Source organism: Lactuca saligna, chromosome 5 (assembly GCF_052625555.1).
Source record: "Lactuca saligna cultivar CGN05327 chromosome 5, ASM5262555v1, whole genome shotgun sequence".
In the NCBI taxonomy this organism is placed as follows: Eukaryota; Viridiplantae; Streptophyta; class Magnoliopsida; order Asterales; family Asteraceae; genus Lactuca; species Lactuca saligna.
This window is the reverse complement of record NC_136421.1, coordinates 316,301,601-316,325,145: the sequence shown is the minus strand read 5'-3', so window position 1 is coordinate 316,325,145 and position 23,545 is coordinate 316,301,601. Positions and strand designations below refer to the sequence as shown.

Genomic DNA, 23,545 nt, shown 5'->3' with positions numbered 1-23,545 from the left:
AACCAACAAAAACTAGAACCGTATGTTGCTATTTCTTAAGGATCGGTTTCAACATTGAAGACATGACAAGAACCGGTAGAAACCGAAAACCGGTAGAACCGACGGTCCGGTTCGGTTCCTATTTTCCAGAACTTTTGGTTCCCGGGCCGGTTCCGATGCTCATCCCTACCAACTATTACATGAACAGATTAATATATCAATCTACTCAATTATATGCTTCTTTACTACTCTTGTGTTTAATCCAAATGAGTACCATTGACTTAACTATATCGTTGACCTTTGTTGATATAATCCGAGTTTGATTAAATGCTCTATCATTCATTGCTTTCCATAAACTCCAAATCTTCACATAGCAAATGTTCATCAATATTTTTTTCTCTTTTGGACAATTCCCTATGCCACCGCAAACTCTAGCACCTCCCTTGTCTTACGGAAAAAGGCATCCATATTGTTTTTAAATTTAAACATATGTTAAAATATCCAATAAAGAATTAATATTTTAGATTATTGAGTAAATTACACAAATGGTCCATATTGTTTAGGATAATTTGCATGTTTGTTCCCAAACTTATTTTCAACTTGGAAGGTCCTTACTGTTTGTTTTTGTTACGCGCTTGGTCCTTATCTTACCTAAAAAGACTATTTTTCACTTAATTTTTTAATTTATTTAAATAAACACACCCCAACCCCAACACTCTCACGTTACCTTACGTATCCCCACTATTTTTTCCTATTTAAATAATATTTTAGGTAACACAAAGACCAAATATGTAACAAAAATAAACAGTAAGGATCAAATACGTAACAAAAACAAATAGTAGAAATTTTCTGAGTTAAAAAAATAAGTTAGATACCAAGCGTACAAATTACCCAAAGCCATATGGACCACTCATGTAATTTACTATGGATTATTCAAGGGATGAGATTTACTTTTTGCACAAGACAGGATGATAGTATCAATAAACATTTATGTACAACAAAATGTTGAAATTTGAATAAATCGGAAGTGAAGAGACTTTTTATGTAAATTCACCGATTCTTTTCTACAGACAGTTGCCACTTACCAGTACTTGCCAGGAAGGGGAAACAATCGGATACTAAAACGCAGGTGTCGACTCCGGCGGAGAGTGGCGGACGTTGGCCTGAAGGCTTCTGTTAAAATGGCGAAAAAGCTTGTTAAATATTCCGTGGTAAGTTCCTTATTATCATCTCTCTCGCAATTTTCACGCACTTGCCAAAAACACACAAGGGCAAGGGCGCATTAGTATATGAGCTGCAAAATGCGTAGCAACCGAAAGCTTGAAAGCTTAAAAGGTTATTAATCCAGTGTTGTTTCTTTGAGAAACAGGTGGATGCATTTACTGATACCGCGTTCAAAGGAAATCCGGCGGCTGTGTGTTGGTTAGAGGAGATAGAGAAAGATGATAAGTGGTTGCAGTCAGTTGCGACTGAATTCAATTTATCCGAGACTTGTTACTTGACTTCAATCGTCGACCACGGCTCGGAGAATCCTAGATTCCATCTCAGATGGTTCACTCCTGTAGCTGAGGTTATCATCAGTTTGAATTTCTATTTCTATATATGATCGCCTTTATTTATATGTTTATTTAGGTTATCATTTGTTCATTTAGGGGAATTTGGTAGAACTTCTGTGAGAACATTTGCCAAACAAAATTTTATATGCGTACTTGCAGATCAAAGCGAATTTCGTATTAGGAACTAAAGCTAAGATTAGTGTGTTGCCATTCATCAATCTAAATTTGTTCTATTCTGATTTCTGATGATAGGTTGAACTTTGTGGTCATGCTACTTTAGCAGCCTCCCACTTCCTTTTCGAATCAGGCTTGGTGAAATCTAACACAGTTGAATTCTCAACCCTTTCTGGAATTTTGACTGCCAAAAAAGTTCCTGAAAGAAGCAACGAAAATGGTGCAGCACAAACCAGCTTCCTGATTGAACTGAACTTCCCTGTTGTTCCAGTTTCAGATTCTAATGATTTTGAGGTTTCAACAATAATTTCTGAAATATTGAATGGTGTTTCTGTTGTTGATGTAAAGAAGACAGCATCAGATGACATCCTTGTATGTATTATATTAAAACTGCTCTTACATGACTCTCATTTAAGAAAAGAGTCGATGAAGGTCATGATCTTTTTTTGTATTTTCCTTTGGTGCAGGTGGTGCTTCCATCAGGAAAGGAAATTGCGGAATTGAAGCCGCAATTTGATAAGATGAGAAAAGCACCAGGCAGAGGGATATTATTCACAGGACTTGCGCCTAATGGATCAGGGTTTGACTTTTATAGTCGTTTCTTCTGCCCTAAATATGGAATTGATGAGGTAATTTAAATATTTTGAAATTCTTTTTTCTTTCTTTCTTTCCAAACAAAGTGTCCCATTTGAGAATTGAGGGACACAAAGTACTTAAGCTTCTGAGGTAGGACTGAAGCACACCAAAGTAAGACCAACTTTAGAGGAAATATATATTAAGTATATCTTAGAATATTCTTTAGGCTTAACAATTTTAGCAAGTTGAGTGAAAAATTAGCTAATATGGTATGCAATATTATGTTAGTAGTAGCAGAAATGCTTATAATTGTTTCTCTTTTAGGACCCTGTTACCGGAAGTGCACACTGTGCCCTAGCAGCCTATTGGAACGATAAGTTGGAGAAATGTGATTTTGTTGCATACCAAGCATCACCTAGAGGTGGCATTTTAGATATCCATCTAGATAACAAGAATCAAAGAGTACTTCTTCGAGGTAAAGCCATCACAGTCATGGAAGGCTCTCTTTTGGTCTGAAGATGTAAATGTAATCAAACGCCATCTTGGTTCCAAGTAAACTAGCTGTTGTCTGTTATTGCAATAAATTCTAGTTCCAAGATCTAGATGCATGGAAATTATGAAAGCATAATTAGTTTACTGAACCTTTATGTATAATGCATTCGTACGTGCACCGATTCTTAATATTATCCGTCTATCTTTTATATGCACAGTTTCTGCAGATCATAAATGGACAAAATTCTGTGCAGTGCAGCGATTGTTAAGACCAATATTCGGCGAACACGTTGATATATATTAACATTGAACGTAATAATTATGTAACACACCATAAGCATATATCATACAATACTCGATATGACTGAAAAAGCAATTAGAATTACAGCTACCAATCCTCGCCACGAAGTTGTCTGAGTCTCCTTGAATGAGGCAGTTCCGGAATTCCTCTCGCAGCTGATTCTCGAAATATCTGTGAGGCTCTTAGTAGAGACTGCTCCGCAGTATCAAGTTGTTCCGGTGTCCACGTCATCACCTGCTGATCACCAAAATAACCACCCGTCGTCCCCGTCCCATGAAGGACCCTAGTAAGAGGTTTCCTGGAATCAGCTATCTCAATTTCCGACAAGGGAGAAGCCTTGTGGTGCTCAAAGTAGTGTTTATCATCCTTCTCTTGCTCTTGCTCCTTCCTTTCATGAGTTCCGGTAGTCTTGTGATCGTTTTCATTCGGCCATGGTGAACCATCTGGTCCCGCGCAGCTGAAGCTCAGCTCCGCCTTGGTGCGCTTTTGCTGGACGTGAGGATCAAACGGCGTGTTCACCCCCGGAGTTTCTAGCTTTGAGGCTGACAAATTTGGCGGCACTGTCTTAGGACGCATATAACGATGGTCTTCTTTGGTTGGAATAATATTGTCATCATGATTATCTGGTTTGGCATCTCCGGTTTCACCCTCCGTGTCAACTCCTTGTGTCATGGCATCCTCCATGTTCTTACCAGAGGAAGAGGAGGAGGAGGAGGAAGAGACCATTCGTGGGTGGATTGTTTGATATTTGGATTTGGGTGTTGCCGTTAGTATCCTGTTGAGCTTAGAGACTGCTAATCTCGACTGCATGATTGATTCTTGGGGATGCCGATGTGTGCGGTTTGGTATAATATTCGATGAAAAGCGAGAGACTGGGTTCTTGTAGATATATAGCAGATTTAGGTGGCAGTTAATTTCGAGAGGTGTCTAGATTTTACTTGGACGTGGCAGATACTGGCGGTGTCATGTGGAAGCAAGGCCTAGTCCCAGCTTTTATGATTTTGCTTAAATTTAAAATAATGAGAAATCAAATTTCTTTTTAATTTTTTTAATCAATTTTTAAAAGCAAGCATTAAAATCAATACTAGATGTAGAACTCGTGTATTATACAGGTTGATTAAAAAAAATAAAATATTAAAATATAAATAATAAACATTTCTTAAAATAAAATTTTGAAATAAAGAAAGAAGAAACAATTAATTGCAATTTATTTAAAAAAAATATCACAAAATGATAATTATCAAAACTAACTAGAGATTGACATGGGGCAAAAATTATTTTCACTTATTATTGTAAACGGTGTATTGGTTCACTCGTATAAATTGTTAAATTATAGGTAACACAAATTTTATTCTACTCACAAGGAAAATACATTAAACAATTTGGAGTGATACATATAGAAAAGAGGTATGACGGTTTTTTTTCACGTTTACTATAAACTTGCAAGGAAGGCTATGAGAAGATAAGCAAACAGAGTCATATGTGCAGCAACTTATTATTTCTATTTAATTTAATTTAATTTAATTTATTTATTTATTTATTTTTTTATAAATGTATAAGGGATATAATATCAAGTGCTTGAAAGAACTAGGAATTTAAGAGATAGACTAAGAGAATCGGAAAGAGAGTGTTTAGAGAGACATGATGGAAATAACAACATAATTTTTTATTCGAATGAATATTCGATGATTTTTACAATCGTTTACAATCCTTTATATAGGCAAAGGGTAGCGTAATATTTACAATTAAAATATCGACAGACAAAACTTGACATTACATAAAGTAAAAAAAGATTACAAACCAAATAAAGTGATGACACATCTGTAAAAGTAAGAAATAATAATTCTATACGACAACTATAAATGGCCCTTGAACTTGTTATGTCTTGTCTTGCAAGTGATGTTTTTTAAGGGCCATTTGTGAAAAAGACAAGATATAATAAGTTCAAGGGCCATTTATAGTTGTCGTATAGAATTATTATTTTTTACTTTTACATATGTGTCATCACTTTATTTGGTGTGTAGTCTTTTCTTACTTTATGTAATATCAAGTTTTGTCTGTCGCTATTTTAATTGTAAATATTATGCTACCCTTTGCCTATATAAATGATTGTAAACGAATTGTAAAAATCATCGAATATTGATACAAATAAAAAATTCAGTTCTTATTTTCCTCATGTCTCTCTAAACACTCTCTTTCCGATTCTCTTAGTTTATCTCTTAAATTCCAAGTTCTTTCAAGCACTTCATATTATATCCCTTATACATTTATTAAAAAAAAAAAAAAAAAAAAAAAAAAAAAAAAAAAAAAAAAAAAACACTTGATGCTGCACATACGACTCTGGTTGCTTCTCTTCTCATAGCCTTCCTTGTAAATTTATTCTTCTTGATTTTAATTTTTGTTCATATTTGTTTATGGTTTAACGGTAAACCTGGAAAAAACCGCCATACACCCTTATTTGGTATCAGAGCCTTCCTTGTAAGTTTATTATTTTCTATTGTTCTTGTCATTAATTTATATGATAACTGTTTATGGTTTGACAGGAATGGTTATTTGTTTATCCCTAGGGGTGACAATTTATGACATGACACGACAAAAATACATGACACGAAACGAAATTTGGACGAAACTGAAATTTGACTTCGTGTCGTGTTAATTGTAAAAAACACTATGTCGTATCGTGTTCGTGTTCGAAATTCGAAATGAAATTGACACGATTTAACAGTTATTTATCGTGTTTTTTGTGTTAGTCGTGTTATATTTAATAAAATATTCGTTAAATACACTAGTTTTTAGTATATGTTATCTTTTTTTGTGTCGTGTCGTGTTTGTCGTTTTTTAATTCGTTCGTTTTCGTGTTAGTTAAAAAAACAAGGCATCGTGTCGTGCCGTGTTACATGAAACATTATCGTGTCGTGTCAGACAGAAACACGAAACGATAATACGATTTGCCACCCCTATGTATGTGATGTTTTGGGTTGGTTTGTATTTTGGATAGTTATTATAATAACATGTTAATTAAGTGTATGATGCATAACAATAATACGTGAAGTCTCAAAAGCTCGTTGCCCACCTTACCCAATAAACCTATAGGAAAAAACAACAAAGACATTGACAATTTAAGACCATCTATGTCAATACAAATATAACATATTTTAATTATATCAAGTCAACTTTTGCAATTATTCATGAAAACAGGAAAATATCAACTCTTTCAAAAGGAGTATCCACCGACACATTGACATCCATTATTAATCGGTTATAATTCATAAATAATTATTAAAATATATTTATCATTTGTATACATTTAATTTTTAATATTTTTTTACACGTTCAATCATCCAAACTTGAATTTGCACTTCTAAAACAAAAAAACACCATGACAAAATGTTTAATGTCTTCCCTAATTAATATTCGAATCAGATGAAAGTAATCATAAAGAATCTCGTTGTCTGCTATGGAAATAAACGAAACTGAAATCGAAGACATCCTCTATTTAGAGAAAACTAGGAGATCAATATTATTTAACTAATTTGTAAATTAAGTTACTGATATAAGTGAGGGAGGAACTACATATGAGAACATCTCATTAATAATGGTCTCACGTACGAGAACATCTCATCTAAATACATTGATTTTTTATTAAGTCTTTGTATTTTGAAAAAGATTTAGCATTATACTTTCAATATCTAGCACATATTAAGTTTTAATATCTAATATCTTGTATTTTGAAAATTTCTAATATTATTTGATTTTGGTTACAAATTATTGCATAATAAGTTCAAATGTTTTCTTCCTATAAGACATCTTAGTTTGAAACTTTTATCAATTTTAGTATTATTCTTCGGCTATAACAAACATTATGCCTTTAAACTTGTTTAATTTGTATCATTATATGTTAGTCTTTTTTCTAATAAGATCATCCGTTATACCCACCACTACACACCACTAACCACTGTAGTGGTGAATACCACATCATCACTACACTCCCAACTACTAACATGAGATACCTACCATTAAACATAACACTCTACCTTATTTTTTTAAAATAAATTTAAATAAAAAATACATAAAAATCATATAATTTTTTTAAATACTAGTTTTTCATTAAATGAAAATGCCAACTTACATTAAATAAAAACTACATTAATTAAAATAAAAAAATAAAAATAACATTAAAAATAAAAATCATATTAATTAAAAAAAAGAATAACATTAAAAATAAAAAACCTAAAAATACCAAGCATAACTAAAATAAACTACCCTCTATTCTACGTCGGACTCGAACCGACTCTTTCATCGCGATAAAAAGCTCCAAATCTTCGTCGTCGAGGTCGTTCGCTTTTATTTTCAAGATTTCTATATTGGTTTTTGTTTGAAGCGACTCTTGTGCCTCTTGAAACGGCGTTTGTGCTTCAATCATTTTTTGTTCCATCTAAGTCATTAGCTCAGTTTTGTTCGCTTGAACTTGCACATATCGATCAAATTTCTCTCCAAAATGATCCATAACACTAGAGTTAGAAGTCGTTGACGCCGCTTTTTTTGTTTTATTTCTTCTAACGGGTCGACGAAGAGGTTGCTCGTCTTCAAGATCGAGCGGATCATCACTGATATCGATGTGTGTTCGCTCGTCCGATTGTTGGGAAGTTGTATTAGGGTTTCATGAACGCTTTGAGACGGAAGATTGTGATGTTCCTTTCGTTTGCTCTTTCCATTTTGGAGCATCTTCAATTTTTGCCATAGTTTCACATATGGAAAAGCTTTGTGAGTTGGAGTTATTTTTTTAAATTGGTCCAAAGTCGCCTTGAAGACATTGAAATCGTTTGATGCACTTTTACGTATGTTTAGGGGGGTGTTGTAAATTCCTCCAAATTCGGTGCATTTTAGTCGAATATCACACCACTTAGAGCTAATTTGATCGGTATTTTGTTTTTCACTTCCTCTTAAATCATAGAACACGACTCGAACTTTCTTCCCCAAACAATTAAAGGTTTAACAATCTTCTTCAATTAGGTCTTGGGAAGCCGAAATGTAACGACCCCAAGAATTCAGGGTAAAAATTTTATTTTTCATTATAGTCAAATACAAATGTTACTTAATCAAACCATTCAAAAACATTGTTTAAAAAAAGCATTTATCAGAGTTAGATCCCAAAATCACATAATGCGGAAAACATGGGTGTGTGCGCTGCGATCAAGCCATCTTCCTTTCCAAACCGAAGATACCTGAAACCATAAACAAAACTATAAGCACAAAACTTAGTGAGTTCCCTAGAGCATACCCCACATAATCACATAAACCATATCGAACATATAAGCTACATAAGCCACATCAATCACATAAGCCTTGCATATGGACATATATGGATGCCATGGAAACCCTCCAAGGTCTTACACACATAATCACATAAATCGTATCAACTACACAAGTCATGCATATAAACATATAGGGATGTCGTGGGTTCCTCCCCGGGTCTTACTCCAGGATGTTGTGGGCTTCCCCCCAAGGTCTTACACCTATGTGCCATGGGCTCCCCCCAAGGTCTTACACCTATGTGCCATGGGTTCCCCCATGGTCTTTACCTGGAAAGTCATGGGCTCCCTACATGGTCTGATATCCATGTACCATGGGCTCCCCCCATGGTCTTTACCTGGAATGTCATTGGCTCCCTCACATGGTCTGATATCCAAGTGCCATGGGCTCCCCCTATGGTCTTTACCTGGAATTAGACCTGACAAAACATGACACGACACAAAACCCGACACGAAATTAGCGGGGTAGGGTCAGAGATTTCGACACGTTTATGTAAACAGGTTGACACAACACGACACGATAATTAAATGGGTAGGGATAGGGTCAAGACTTTCAACTCGAAGATGACTCGAATATGACTTGTTTAAATATATATATTATTTATTACTACACCTGTCTCAAATTAATTGTCCACATTTGACTTTTGAAGTCATTATTGTTCAACTTTGATCATAAATATTTTTCTTTTTGATAGATAATACTTGATGCAAAATATATGAGTGAATTGTATTTTAAATGTCTTTTCATTGTTATAATTTTCATCAAGTAATATATAACACAAATAAAAATATTTAAAGTCAAAGTTGAAGAAAAAAAACTTCAAAAGTCAAAAGTGGACAATTAATTTGGGACGGAGGGAGTATAAATTCAAATTTTTTAAAATATATTATATGTTATAAATTTGTAGTGGGCCAAAATCAATAATTAGAAGTAATATTAAAAATTTCAAAGTTACTTAATTTTAGTCATCCTCACCACCTATCCCTTTTGCTCCCCTACTTTAACTATTTTCATTTTTCCTTTCTAAATTTACTATAAATTTTGTCGTTCCATCTCATAACTTCAATGTTTCACTTTTTCCTTTTTGCCTCCACAACTCCTACTTTCCAACCTTTAAAATATTTCAACTCGATATGATACAACATATTTATAAAGTCTAAACCTTAACCCGAAACCCGACACAAAAATAAATGGGTTGACACGACACGACACGATAATTAAACGGGTCGGGTTAGAGTCAAGCCCTTTCAACCCATTTAATGTCTTGACAGGACACGAACCCGACACGACATGATACGTTTGACAGGTCTACTTGGAATGTCATGGGCTCCCCCACATGGTCTGATACCTAAGTGTCATGGGCTCCCCATGGTCTTTACCTGGAATGTCATGGGCTCCCCCACATGGTTTTATATGCAAATGCCACGAGCTCCCCCCGGGGTCTTCCATGCAAGTATCACAAAGACAACTAGCATATCACATATCACATAAACAACTTGCATACCACATATCACATACATACTAGGCATATCAATAATGATTCCACAATAATCATCACAACTGAATAGACTGGCCTTGGTGCCTTCGACCCACCAGTATGGTGAGGAGACTCACCTCACACCACCGAAGTCCCGCGGATAAAAATCTAGCTACTGGTTGACAGATTCCCGAACTGTCAACATCAAAACAACACCCAATTAATAATTGGGTTCCAATACATAACCATAAGTCCATGATTGGGGTAAAAGGCTACTTTACCCCCAACCTAGCTTGATTCAAGCCCAAGACCCAATCCAAAGGCCCAAAAGCCATACAATGAACCAAAGCCCAATATATAGCCCAATTTGCCAAATTGGTCCTAAACCTTTACATGGTCTTACCTTAAGACCCAACCATTTATTCTAGCCCCAACACTTGGCATTCCGATGTTCAAATGTCTCATAATCATCAAGGCCCATTTATGGCCCGATTTTCCAAATTAGGCCCAAACCCCTCACATGGGCCTTACCCTAAAGCTCATCCAAATATTCTAGTCTATATACTTGTTATTGTATGGCCCATCAATAGCCCAATAGAGAGGCCCAACTCAAGGCCCAAGCAAAATAAGGGTTTTCACATAAAATGAAAATTAGGGTTAAGTGTTCTTACTTAACCCATTATGGACTTAATCCATTAAGTCCATAATTCCATTAGGTAAATCATACGAGGTAATCAGATGTAATTCATAATTCAATTCCAATGGCCCAAAATGTGGGTCCCAATAATTCCAAACCAACAAATCCACAATTAGGGTTTTCTAAACCCTAATTAGGGTTTCTAACCTAATCGCGTGCCCATTAGTAAAATGATTAGGTTTTTAGGTTAATTAGGGCTTCATTAGGTTAACTAGGGTTGAATAAGTCGGGCACCACCCACTACCACCTCGGGTAGTGGTGATCAACGACGGCGACCACTACCTCGCGGTTGTGGTGGCTATGATTCTAGTCCAAAACATGTCCAAACACTCAATTAACAATCCAATCACACGCAATGCACACCGCCACCCAACACAGCGGCTGGTGGCGGCAGCCACCACCCCACTGTGGTGGTTATGAATTTCCTTGATTATTCCAGTCACTAATTACAATTATACAACACAATATCCCTAAAATAAACACACACAATAAGATACAAACACACACACACACACACTCAACCACCCTTGTGGCGGTAAGCGGTGGTAGAGAGTGAAAGCTACCACCTCACGGTGGTGGTGGCTTTTCTCGTGAAATCCGGCCAAGCAACCACATGTGCATCATGCACACAAGTAGCATAAGCACACACACACACACACACCCCTTCAATTCACAAAATGACTCAGCCACCCACCTGGTGGCGTACAGCGGCATAGATGGTTTGATACGACGACAACAACAAAAACTCTACAGTCGGCGCTATCGGCGGTGACGGTAATGACGAGCATCTTCTGAGGCCCAACAACAAAAGAATGGAGACGAGAGGGTGTGTGTGACCCTTTATATTCGTCGGCAGTGGTGGTGGTGCTGATCCCAACTGAAAATACATCATGATGTTGGTCCTCCCATTTTTGGCAGAAGCTCCATGCGGAATTGGGCACGAGGTTACACTTCAGCACAACTTATCATCCGCAGACCAACGAACAGAGTGAGCAGACGATATAGAACCTTGAGTATATATTACGGACATGTGTCATCGATTTTGGTGGGAGCTGGGATTGCTACCTACCTCTTGCGAAGTTCTCCTGTAACAATAGTTATCACTCCAGCATTGGTGCTCCGCCGTTTAAGCTCTTGTATGGGTGGAGATGTCGTACCCTAGTTTGCTGGGGAGAGGTTAGTCACAGGGTTATGGGGAAGACCGAAGTGGTCCTTCAGACCATGGAGATGATTCAGCAGATTAGTCAGAGGTTGCAGACTCCTTAGAGTCGGCAGAAGAGCTATGCCGACCGTAGCCGATCCGAGTTGGAGTTTCAGGTCGGCAACATGCTACTACTGAAGGTGTCACCTTGGAAAGGTGTGATACGCTTCAGGAAGAAGGGGAAAATAGGTCCCCGATATATTTGGCATTTTCAAGTTATTTCCAGGGTTGGCAACGTTGCTTATAGATTGGATCTTCCTGAGGAGCTCAGTTAGATTCACAACACTTTCCATGTTTTGTAGCTGCGAAAGTGTGTCTTGGATGAGGATGCAGTGGTGTCCTTGGAAGATATTCAGTTTGATGAACGCCTGAACTATGTTGAGAGTCCAATGACTATCCTGGAAAGGAAGGTAAAGGTTTTGCTTAATAAGGAAGTACCTTTGGTAAAGGTATGATGGTAGCACCAGAGGGGCTTCGAGTGAACCTGGGAGCCGAAGGCTGAGATGCAGGAACATTATCCAAATTTGTTTACTATAACAGACTTCGAGGATAAAGTCTAGTCAAGTGGGGGAGAGTTGTAACATCCCGAGATTCAGGTACTTCTAAATCCATCCCTAAGATTTTATCATATGGCATTTTAGTCCCTAAGTCCATGAGAATGAGCCTTGAAGCCTTGTGTAAATTTCGTAAATTGAGTAGGATGAGTACGCTAAATGTACATGAGGGTACGTGGAGCGTACAAGGGCACGCCCTAGTACGTTGGGCGTACACTTATGTATGGAAGGCGTACTCTTGTCAGGAGAAAACCCTAATGTTTAGGGTTTGGGTGGTATATAAGCATCATTATGGCTCATTTCTCCCCATATTTTCAGCCTCCATACCTTTGAGTTGTTTTTGGCAAACCCTAGTCTCTTAAGAGTGTGTTTGGGCTAAAAAGTGTGTTTTTGGCGTGCTTAAGAAAGAAGGATTTGCATCAAGGAGCTTAGAAATTAAAGCAAGCTTATGGATCTTGGATCATTACCTTCTTAAGGAGCTCCAGAAGGTAAAAAGTCTTCACCTTAATACCTTGCTGATTATATCTCATTTTGGGATCCTTATGTTGTTGTTATTTTCCTAAAGGTCCCATTCTTGTGAATGAGTGGTATTGTCGTTTTGGTCTGTCCATCTAGGCCCTAGGAGGGGTCCTTAGCCATAAAACGAGGTCCCTATAGCTAGTTTTTCTACATGCATCTTGTAGAAGGTTTTTAATGGATTAAGACCTTGTGTTAAGGACTTTATGGACGTGTAAAGTCATAAAGTTGGAAACTTTATGACCCTAGTACACCTCTGGACCTTGGAGCTGAAGTTCAGGCTTAAGTGTTAAAGATATTAAGCACTCAATAAAGAAAATGGGGTTGCGAGGTTATGCCTCGCGTAGCTTGGAGTACACCTCGCATACTCGCTCAGCCACCCTAATGGTGGTCTTCTGCGAAGCTTTGTGTACGCTAAGCGTACTTCTGGGTACGCCCTGCGTACTCGCATGAGTCAACCCATGTTGAGTTGACCCGGATGGGTTGAATCAGTTGGTTTATTGGGTTTGACCAATTAACTTTGAGTTTGACCACGTTTGACTTTGAGGGCATTTTGGGTATTTTGGGATTTTGATGGAATAGGTCACTTGGTGGATTTAGGTATTGTATTGAGAGTTGAGTTTTGGAGTCAAGTCTCATTAGTTCTATCGAGTTGTGAGGTGAGTTTTCCTCACTGTACTTATGGGTCGAAGGCACCAAAGTCGGCCATTTGGATTGTTATCCTGATTATCATATGATTGAGTGTTGTAGTGATCTGTTAGATCTGTATCCTGGTAGATAGGATGATGTTATTCTTAGTGATATGTAAGATCTGTTTTCTTGTTATTGGCTAGTTAATTGTATGATTATTTGTTATATATGTGTGTTGACACGGTGTATGTGGGGTTGGGGTGAGGCGATCCTGCTTTGTTCTAAAGGCCTACAGACCCAGGGCGTCCCGGATATACTAAAGGCCAATAGGGCGTACCAGTCAGGATGAAGGCCCGAAGAACGATCCAGATAGGCTGAAGACCCGATGTGGCGTACTAGTCATGCTGAAGGTTCTGTGAGCGTACCAGGTAGACTGCATGCTGGTGGGGCGTTCCAGTCAGACTGAAGGCTCTATATGCTTGTTGTTTACTGTTATTATTCTGGTTTTGTGATGTGTTGGTATTTTGGGGGAACTTACTAAGCTTTGGTCTTACAATTTTAGGTTATGTTTCAGGTACCCCAGATGATCGCGGGAAGGAAAAGGCTTGATCGTGCACCTCCTCGTGTTTTGTTTTATGGTTTTGGGAAAACTTTGATGATAAAAATGTTTTGAAAACTATTTTGTAAACAATGATGGTTTGTGGAATTGTTTTAAAAGTTTAAATTTTTCATGAATTTTATGATGTTACAATCTTACACACCCAAGCATCAGCCTCCTTATTGATCTTCTTCAACTTATCCATTGCTGTGTTAAACCGATTGGCCGTTGTTACTCTACCACTCTCCCAAACCTAGCCACTTAAGTCTTTTCCTTTCCACTATTTCTTCATATTTTCCTGGATATGCCTCAAACAAAACTTGTGTTCTTCATTGGGGAATACCTTCTCATTTGCTGGAATTATTCCCTAAACAAAAGTAAATGTAAAATAAGAAAAATAGTTAGGTGATACATGCCTTTTGTTTATCAGAAATGAATGTAAAATTTGAATTTGCTCCCAGATCCAAATCTTCTCCTACTAGTTCCAAGAACCATGTCCAACTACTTGTTGATTCTGTCTCTACCAGTTCATATGCTACATGGTATATGTCATTGTTTGAGTCTAACCCCAAAACAATTAACACTTGCCCAGGATAAGGGCCCTTCAAGAATGTACCATCCACTCCTACAAAATCTCTTAACCCAACTTTGAATCCCAACTTCAATAAACCCAGACAAACATATATTCTTCTAAAAGTTCTTGTGGTAATAAAGAGGGGGGTTTCTGGATACACATTGATCCTAACTGTTGTACCAGGATTAGTGTTTAGTAGCTCCAACATATAAACCCTCAAAAATCCATATTGTACTTGGTATTCCCCACTAATGATACGTTTAACCATTGTCTTTTCCCTAGCAACCTTTTGCAATGACATTCCTAGCTCTTGTTTCTTGCACAACTCTTCGTGTAAAGCTTTGACTGGAATTCAATAGTTACTCTGAATTTGTTGAAAAATTAAGTTTGTTACATATCTGGAAGTGCAAGCTTTAATTGCCTTTGTTTGCAAACATTTCTGTTCATCATGTATTGTTTTCACTAACTAATCACGATTTTCATTAGCCCTTGAGATTTGGACTGCCCAAGGACATGTTCCTTTATTGACAATTACATCTTTACCCTTGCACTTTCCCTACTTCTAGTTTAGGACCCACCACCATCAATTGCTTTAGATGACCGACTTACAACACCTTTACATTTCACCCTAATCCTGATTTTGTCATTTTTTTGCTAGGTATAGAGACCTCCTTATTTTTACAACATGTAAATTCATGAAGTTTTTAACATCAATCTTGTTTTTGAAGACCTTGCCCACCTTAAATGGTTTTACATGAACCTCTCCATGTGAGAATCTACTCGACTTACTCAACTCCTTAAGCATTCTTGTAACACCCGCAGATTTAGACTAGTTAATTTAGAGATAATAAGCATTAAAATGACTTTTTGATAGAAGATTATTTAGCATAAATAATCTTAACTAAATTTATAATATATATCACAAGGATTCCGTACATATAAAGAACGTTGAAATCTGACTTAAAACGAAGAAGTTATGACATGTCGAAGTTTTACGACAAAACTAGCACGACGTTGCGTATCGTAAAAAATAAATTTTTAATAAGCTAATTTTTAGCCTTATAAATCTAAATGAAAGTCATATGTTAAATCGAGATCGTGCATATAGAGAACGTCCAAATCTGACTTCGTTTGAGGAAGTTATGATTTTTTTAAGATTTTGCATAGCAGTATATAACCTGTAAATCGAATTTTAAAAATAAACTCAAAATTAGCCAACGGAGTCTAAATAAAAGTTGTAGATCATGTCGGTACCTATGCGTGGATATAAAGAACGTCGAAAACAAAGCTTGTATGTGAAAGTTACGAATTTTAGAAGATGATTAGTTTTTGGAGTAACCAACGAGTGACACGTGGCACGATCTGGGCCGCCCCTTCTTCCCCATGGCTTGGAATGAGATGGTGACAATGGCATGTGAATGCCCAACGTTCATCTCTTGAACGCCCCACATTCTAAGCTCCTCCAGCCTATAAATAGAAGGTGAAAATAACTCCATTTCCAACACCTTTCTCAACCCTTCTCTCTCAAGCACCCCTAAAGCCTCAAGGCTTTTCTCTAGCCTTTCCTAAGAGTTAGTAGTGAGTCCCGGAGTTAGAAGGCCCCTAGAAGAAGAGCTTTCGACTCAGAAGTTCAGCCCGTGTAGAGCCCAGTTTCTCGCTAAACCCCTTGTAAGTGAGTTATGCTTACCATACTTTAAGTATAACTTATGTTTAAGTTCATTATCGTTATTATGAACCTATAAACAAGATTTATCATTGATTCCAAGTCGTTATAATGATTGATCTACTTATGGGAATGATGTCTAGACTGTGATTTAGTGAGGCGTTTAAAGTGAGATTTCCAAACAGTATACTTCATATACTAAACGAGCCATACCTCCAATATGATCCTACATGGTTGTTCCTTACTTGATAGATCTTGAAGTAGACTTTGAGTTAATCATGAATATAGACTAATAATTAGTTGCAATAAATATTAGACTGAAACTTAGCTATAATAATACCAGGTTACGTCAAACGAAAAGACAGTTGCTAGAAGAGAAGCGCTGCCCAAATTTCAAGTCGTCACGTTAACAAGTGAATGCATAGTTACTTTCATCTTACACATAGATATGAAGTATCTAGATAATTACATGCTTATGTGCTTATTATCTATGCCGTGAATATTATGTGTTAGATAAGAGATTATGTGATGATGTTTAACTGATTTAATCATATAAGTATTCTATACTTACAAATATGTATTGGGTAGTGACGGATGATGAGAGATAGGTGGTGATAGATATGTGATGATGAATAGGTGATGCGAGAAAAGAGATGATTAGGAGATGCCATATCCATGATTTGCAATGTTGCAATGTATTCATCTACTAGAGTATAGATGTCGACTACTGACTAATCTAAACCAGTCATGTGGAAACACCGCCAGTCTCATTACCTGTAGGAGATGAATTACGAGTTCAAACGATGTCGTAATTACGTATTCATGCGATGATACTCTAACCCTTATTGGACACGTATTAGGGGATTAATCCCCGAATCAGTACTATCTATGCGATATAGGCGATGATCCTTAGGAACAAACATATAAGGAAATGTAATGTAAGGAGATGAGAGGTAAATACAATGTAGGAGATGACCCTTAGGATAAATCTTTAGGGAAGATAAAATTTAGAAAATGCGTATAGGTAATCGGGTTAATTGTTTGACATGAAATATGTGAAAAAAACAAATTAACTATATTATTGTGTGTTGAAAACCCTTTGTACTCATTGGGTTTCATAACCTGACCCACTAAGTTTATTGTATAACAGGTGGCTATATGAAAGATACAATCTGCTGAGAGATTCAAGGAGTATTAGGCCACTAGTTTAATTACTGTAAGGCTTGTAACATTTCGTTATGCTTATGTTTATGTAGTGACAATGACATCATAATGTTTTCAATAAAAATATATTTCTTCATAAATGCTTTGATAACATCTTTATCATGTTTTCTGGCAACAAATTTCGCAATACTATTTTTCACAAAGGATACTCTGATTTTAAATAAGCATAAATAAAACTTTTAAAATGACCGTGAATATGGGGATGTCACAATTCTCTTCCTATCATCTTCGTGAAATCTTGCAAACTGATAATCATCAGTAGAAATAACTTCCAACTCATTATCAATCATGTCATTCCCTTCATCTCTTGAATGATTGTTTAAGATTCCATGTTCATTAACATCAACAACATTATGGAATTTAGTCATGTCTACATCAACATCAAATTGTATGTTAGATTCATTCACATTGTAGTCACTATCATCATAATCATCTCCACTACCCTCAAAACCATATCCAGTCTCATAATATAAAGCCTATCCACTATCATTATTCACCATACCCTCTAGATAATCCACTTTTGGTTGATGTGCACAATATTTTTGGACATTATACACAACATCATAATCAACATAAACTGAATAAGTTCCCATTGGTTCTTTGGTTTCAACTTCATGATTGATCGCTTCCTCTTCAGTTTTAATTTCATGATTGACCACTTCCTATTGAGTTTTAGTCTAATGATTGACTACTTGTTCTTGGGCTTCAATTTCATGATTGACCACATGAATGACATTACTTTGTTGGCTAACCTGTGACCTTATATATGACAGAATACTCTTTGAGTAATCATGCCCTTCATCAACATCTAATACTTGTGATTACTCAAAAACAGGGTTCATAGACTGGTTTAAATCAAGCTTTCTACTTCATGATCCTGCTTCTCTCCTACAAGGTTTCTTTCTATTCATTTCAGGTGACACACTATCAGGCTCCATGAAACGTCCTAAAAACATGATCCAAAATTTTCATTTTTAATTTAAGTGAAATAATATTCCAACATTATCCATACATCCTAAATAAAACAAGTATATCAAATATCATAAAATCAGAGTGAAATATCAAGTGCGGAATCCATGTGGTGTGTGCAATGTAGTCATCCCGAGCCATTCCCCTTGCAATTAGAAGTACCTGAAACATAAACTAAAAACCGTAAGCACAAAGCTTAGTGAGTTACTCAAACTACCCCATACCATACATAATAAATCACATACTCTACCTCCACTCGGCATCGAGTCCCGCTCGGTTTACAGATATGTTATTCTCAGGCCTTGCCTGTCACTGGTCCTCGCCCACTACAAATATACAATATATATATATATATATATATATATATATATATATATATATATATATATATATATATATCACATAGTCATGCTAACATACATAATGATCATAAACGCTAGAATATGCTCCAATCATCGGGTCTCAGCCGACATCGAGCCCCGCCCGGTATACATAACAGCATACAACACATGCAAGGGTCATGCAGACTCCTAACATCCTAGCATAATTAATAAGGGTTGGCATTGGTGCCTTAGACCCAATAAACCCAATGAAGAAACTCACCTCGAATGGTGAATCTCACTGAAAGAAATCCCTAGTTGCTGCCTTGACGACTCCCTGAGCTATCAATATAAAAATAACACCTAATAAACACTTGGGTTCCAATCTATAGCCAATAGTCCATACTTGGGGTAAAATGACCATTTTACCCCTTGCATAGCTTGAACCCAAACTGAGGCCCAAATCCATAAACTAAAAAGACCCAAAACTAATTGATCCACTAAGGCCCACTTATGGCCCAATTTTCCAAATTGGGCCCAACCTCCATATGGGCCTTAACCTAAAGCCCAATAATTTCATTAGCCCAAAAGCTTGATTTTAGATGGCCCAAAGCAACAAGGTCCAAAGAAGTGGCCCAACCGAGGCCCAAAAGATGCGAAGCCCAAACTGACTGAGTATGCAGGGGGTACTCAGATGTACGCTAAGCGTACTTGCTGCATGGCTTGTACGTTGCGCGTACTGGCTTGTACACCTTACATACTCCTTCATTAAGCCATTTCTTCCTTTAAACGCTTAATGCTTAAGTCTAACGGTCCAAAACACAAATCTGAGTCCCAAAGAGTATCTAGAACCATAAAGTCACTGACTTGGTGACTTTGCATGCCCCAAAAGATCCCAACTTTGATTTATAACATTTTAATTTCATAAAAATGACCATAACTTATACATGGATGGATTTAAGCTTCAACGATGACAACTTTATGACTCTAGGACCAAAAGAACACCAAGAGTGGCAACTCTAAGATTCAGAAATGATATTAAACCATAAGATCTCATCCATGGGACCAAAAGGGTCCAAAATTTAAACAAAGGAGATCCAAGCTATGACACAACAAGTTCAAAGCTTTATACCTTAAATGAGTGCCAAATGATGATGATAACCCAGATCTACAAGCTCCTACTATTCCAATGAAGCTTCAAGATGATCTCCTTCCTTCAATACACCAAAAACACACCCAAAAGACCTTATAAGCTCAAGAACACTCAACTATGGAGTTAGTGTTTCGAGTATAGGTCTAGGAGGACAAGGAGGATGATAAAGTGAGGGTTTCATTTCCATAAGGACGATTATATAGTGTCTAACCCTAGAAATTAGGGTTTTCAAAAGTCATTATGTACGCCCCGCGTATGCTTCTATACGCCCAACGTACACCTCCGGATCCATGATCAAGCCTTCGCATGAGTACGCTAAGCGTACTACTTGGTACGCCCTGCGTACTCGCTTTACAGCTTGTACGCTAAGCGTACCTTGTGGTACGCCCCACGCACAACTCAAGGACTAAATTGGAGAATTAAATAATGTAAGGGAAAAAGAGAAACTTACCAAGATTCAAGTGTTACACTTAACTCTTCAATAACAACTTTAGAAGGAGACTTATAATAACTAGGTACCCTAGTTTGACCATTTTCAATATACACCCTTATAAGTCAGTGTTTAGGGACATACGATACCATTTTAAGTACATCTTGGTCATTACCTAAAGGCATTAAGCCATTGTCTAAAGGGTATTTAGGGATACATAAATGGTAGTAAAGGGTTTGCTCACTTTTGTACCCTAGTTCTCGAACCATGTCATCAAGCTCATGAACTGAAAATAAATTAGTGTCAACATCATCTACATATGTTACAATACCATAAATGTATTTCCTTCTAGGTGTTTTGGTGAAGATACCACTATAGTGTATCTTCAACGCGAAATAGTTATCATATGCTTCTGCAAACACCAAACAAAGAAAGGGTAAAGTCAATGATTTCTCTACATGAACACAATCAACGAAAAAAAACAATTTTTTTGTAGTATCGTACCGTATCTTTTTCTCAAGTCCTACACGGTTGCAAATTTTTCTCGAAAACACCATATTGATAGCACCATTGTGATTCCTTCTGCTAAAACCCTAAATCCTAATTTTTGTTCTTGCTTCTAAGATGGAAATGGTGCGATGATTACAACTATAACTGGGTATATTCTTGGGAGAGGGACGGGTTGTGGAGTTAACGTGCAAACAATAGGTAATCATTTCATATTAAAGAGTGAAGGTTAAAAGTGAAAGGATAAAATTGCCCCTGCAATAAAACATTGAAAAATGAGTTAATGGTTAAATGGTAACGGAGTGAGCCGAAAGGACTAAACATTAAACCATAGTGACCATCCCTGAGGTTTTTTAAATTTAGGGACCAAACTTCCAATTTTATGAAACCATAGGGACCATTTATGAAGTTTTGTCTCTTTTCAACAATCGGACACAGTTGCCAGTAGGCCCATACTTGCCAGGAAACCAGTCGCGTTGTAAAACTCAGGTGTCGACTCCGCCGGAAAGTGGCGGACGTTGAACTGAAAGCTCTATTAAAATGGCGAAAAAGCTTATCAAATACTCCGTGGTAAGTTCCTTATACTCATCTCTCTCGCACTTGCCAGGCACACACAAGGGCTTTAGTATATGAGCTGCAAATTGCTTAGCAACCGAAATCTTGAAAGGTTATTAATCTGCTCTCTTTTTTTCTTTGACGTACAAAACAGGTGGATGCATTTACTGATATGGCGTTTAAAGGAAATCCGGCGGCTGTGTGCTGGTTAGAGGGCATAGAAAAAGATGATAAATGGTTGCAGTCAGTTGCGGCTGAATTCAATTTATCCGAGACTTGTTATTTGACTCCAATCGTCGACGACGCTTCGAAGAACCCTAGATTCCATCTCAGATGGTTCACTCCTGTAGCTGAGGTTATCATCAGTTTGAATATCTTCTATATATTATCGCCTTAATTTATATGTTTGTTTAGGTTATCATTTGATCATTAGAACGTGTAATTTGAAATTTTCTTCATTCTTACTGAGAGAACATTTGCCAAATAATTCTATAGGCGCACTTGAAGAGCAAAAGTCATTCAGTAATAGGAATAAAAACTATGTTGATCTTAATCTGTTGTTCTATTCTTGTGATATAGGTAGAACTTTGTGGACATGCAACTTTAGCAGCCTCCCACTTCCTTTTCGAATCAGGCTTGGTGAAATCTAACACAGTTGAATTCTCAACTCTTTCTGGAATTTTGACTGCCAAAAAAGTTCCTGAAAGCAGGATTAAGGACCCATCAGCACAAGCCAAGTTCTTGATCGAACTGAATTTCCCTGTTGTGGCAGTTTCAGATTTCAGTGATGTTGAGGTTTCAGCAATTTCTGAGATACTAAATGGTGTTTCTGTTGTTGATGTAAAGAAGATGGCATCTGATGACATCCTTGTATGTATCAAATTTCTCGTATTACATTCACTCATTTAAAACAAGAGGAGTGATCAAAGTTGATTGTTCTTCCTTTGGTGCACAGGTGGTGCTTTCATCAGGAAAGGAAGTTGCAGAATTGGTGCCCCAACTTGATAAGATCAAAAAAGCACCGGGCAGAGGGATAGTAATTACAGGGCTTGCACCTAATGGATCAGGCTTTGATTTTTACACTCGCTTCTTCTGCCCTAAATATGGTATTGATGAGGTAATTATATTTAAATTTTTTTCGTTATGTTTATGTTGTTAGTAATAGCATAATTGTGTGATCTTCATTGTACTTTGTTTCTCTTTAGGATCCTGTTTGCGGAAGCGCACACTGTGCCCTAGCAGCCTACTGGAACGAAAAGTTGGGGAAATGTGATTTTGTTGCATATCAAGTATATTCTCTCTTTCTCTCCAACTCTATATAACAGAAAATAAATAACATGTTGTATTTGGGGATGATTTCAATGGGCCACCCAAAAGTGGGATAGGGACTCACTCTCGATCTCTCTATTGTGCAAAAGATGTGAATGCCCTCCTCATCTAAAGATGTGCCATTAACAAAAGAAATCTTATTCTTGTTTGTCTGTTTTTTTTTTTTTTTTTTTTTTTTTTGCATTCAGGCATCACCCAGAAGTGGCATTTTAGATATACATTTAGATAAGAAGAATCAAAGAGTACTTCTGCGAGGTAAAGCCACCACAGTCATGGAAGGCTCTCTTTTGGTCTGAATTAAGATGATTCAGATTGTAATCAAATGCCAAAGTAAACTATTTTCTGTTATTACAATAGTTTTTAGTTCCAAGATCAAGATGCATGGAAATCGTGAAAGCATATATAGTTTCTTGAACCTCTATGTATATGCAGTTATATTGTGAATTTAAGCGTTTGCTATTAAATTGATAGGTTGATGTTATTTGGTTGGTAAATTTTGTTAAAAGTGCAGCATCTAAGTTTCTTTAATTTAAAATTTATGTAATACTATATTGGTGACAATATAATGTTTGGTTAAATAGTGTTATGGCCCGGGATCTAGAGCAGACCTCGTGCTTGAAGAAGCCGTGAGCTCCCTTGTAACCTAGCCTCTTATTTGCAAGAGACTAAACTAAGCTATTAAACTAATAATACCCTATTTAAAGACCTTAATCCCTTTGGCTGGCCTTTTTATCAGCCTCCATTATTATCAAAATGC

The 23,545-nt window shown here is 36.9% G+C and overlaps 3 protein-coding genes across 3 annotated transcripts; 2 read left to right on the top strand and 1 right to left on the bottom strand.

Annotated features, from left to right (window-relative positions):
- The first annotated feature begins 1,007 nt into the window (after nucleotides 1-1,007).
- Nucleotides 1,008-2,988, top strand: LOC145048688 (uncharacterized). Its single transcript, XM_078997276.1, has 5 exons — nucleotides 1,008-1,190; nucleotides 1,349-1,549; nucleotides 1,788-2,081; nucleotides 2,177-2,338; nucleotides 2,610-2,988. Exons 1-5 carry the CDS (start codon nucleotides 1,161-1,163, stop codon nucleotides 2,799-2,801), a joined length of 879 nt encoding a protein of 292 aa, XP_078853402.1. The 5' UTR covers nucleotides 1,008-1,160; the 3' UTR covers nucleotides 2,802-2,988.
- A 74-nt stretch (nucleotides 2,989-3,062) lies between these two features.
- Nucleotides 3,063-4,025, bottom strand: LOC145048690 (GATA transcription factor-like protein). Its single transcript, XM_078997278.1, has one exon. It carries the CDS (start codon nucleotides 3,886-3,888, stop codon nucleotides 3,166-3,168), a length of 723 nt encoding a protein of 240 aa, XP_078853404.1. The 5' UTR covers nucleotides 3,889-4,025; the 3' UTR covers nucleotides 3,063-3,165.
- Nucleotides 4,026-21,327: 17,302 nt separating this feature from the next.
- Nucleotides 21,328-23,282, top strand: LOC145048687 (uncharacterized). Its single transcript, XM_078997275.1, has 6 exons — nucleotides 21,328-21,474; nucleotides 21,614-21,814; nucleotides 22,039-22,329; nucleotides 22,415-22,576; nucleotides 22,665-22,748; nucleotides 22,977-23,282. Exons 1-6 carry the CDS (start codon nucleotides 21,445-21,447, stop codon nucleotides 23,082-23,084), a joined length of 876 nt encoding a protein of 291 aa, XP_078853401.1. The 5' UTR covers nucleotides 21,328-21,444; the 3' UTR covers nucleotides 23,085-23,282.
- The last annotated feature ends 263 nt before the right edge of the window (nucleotides 23,283-23,545 follow it).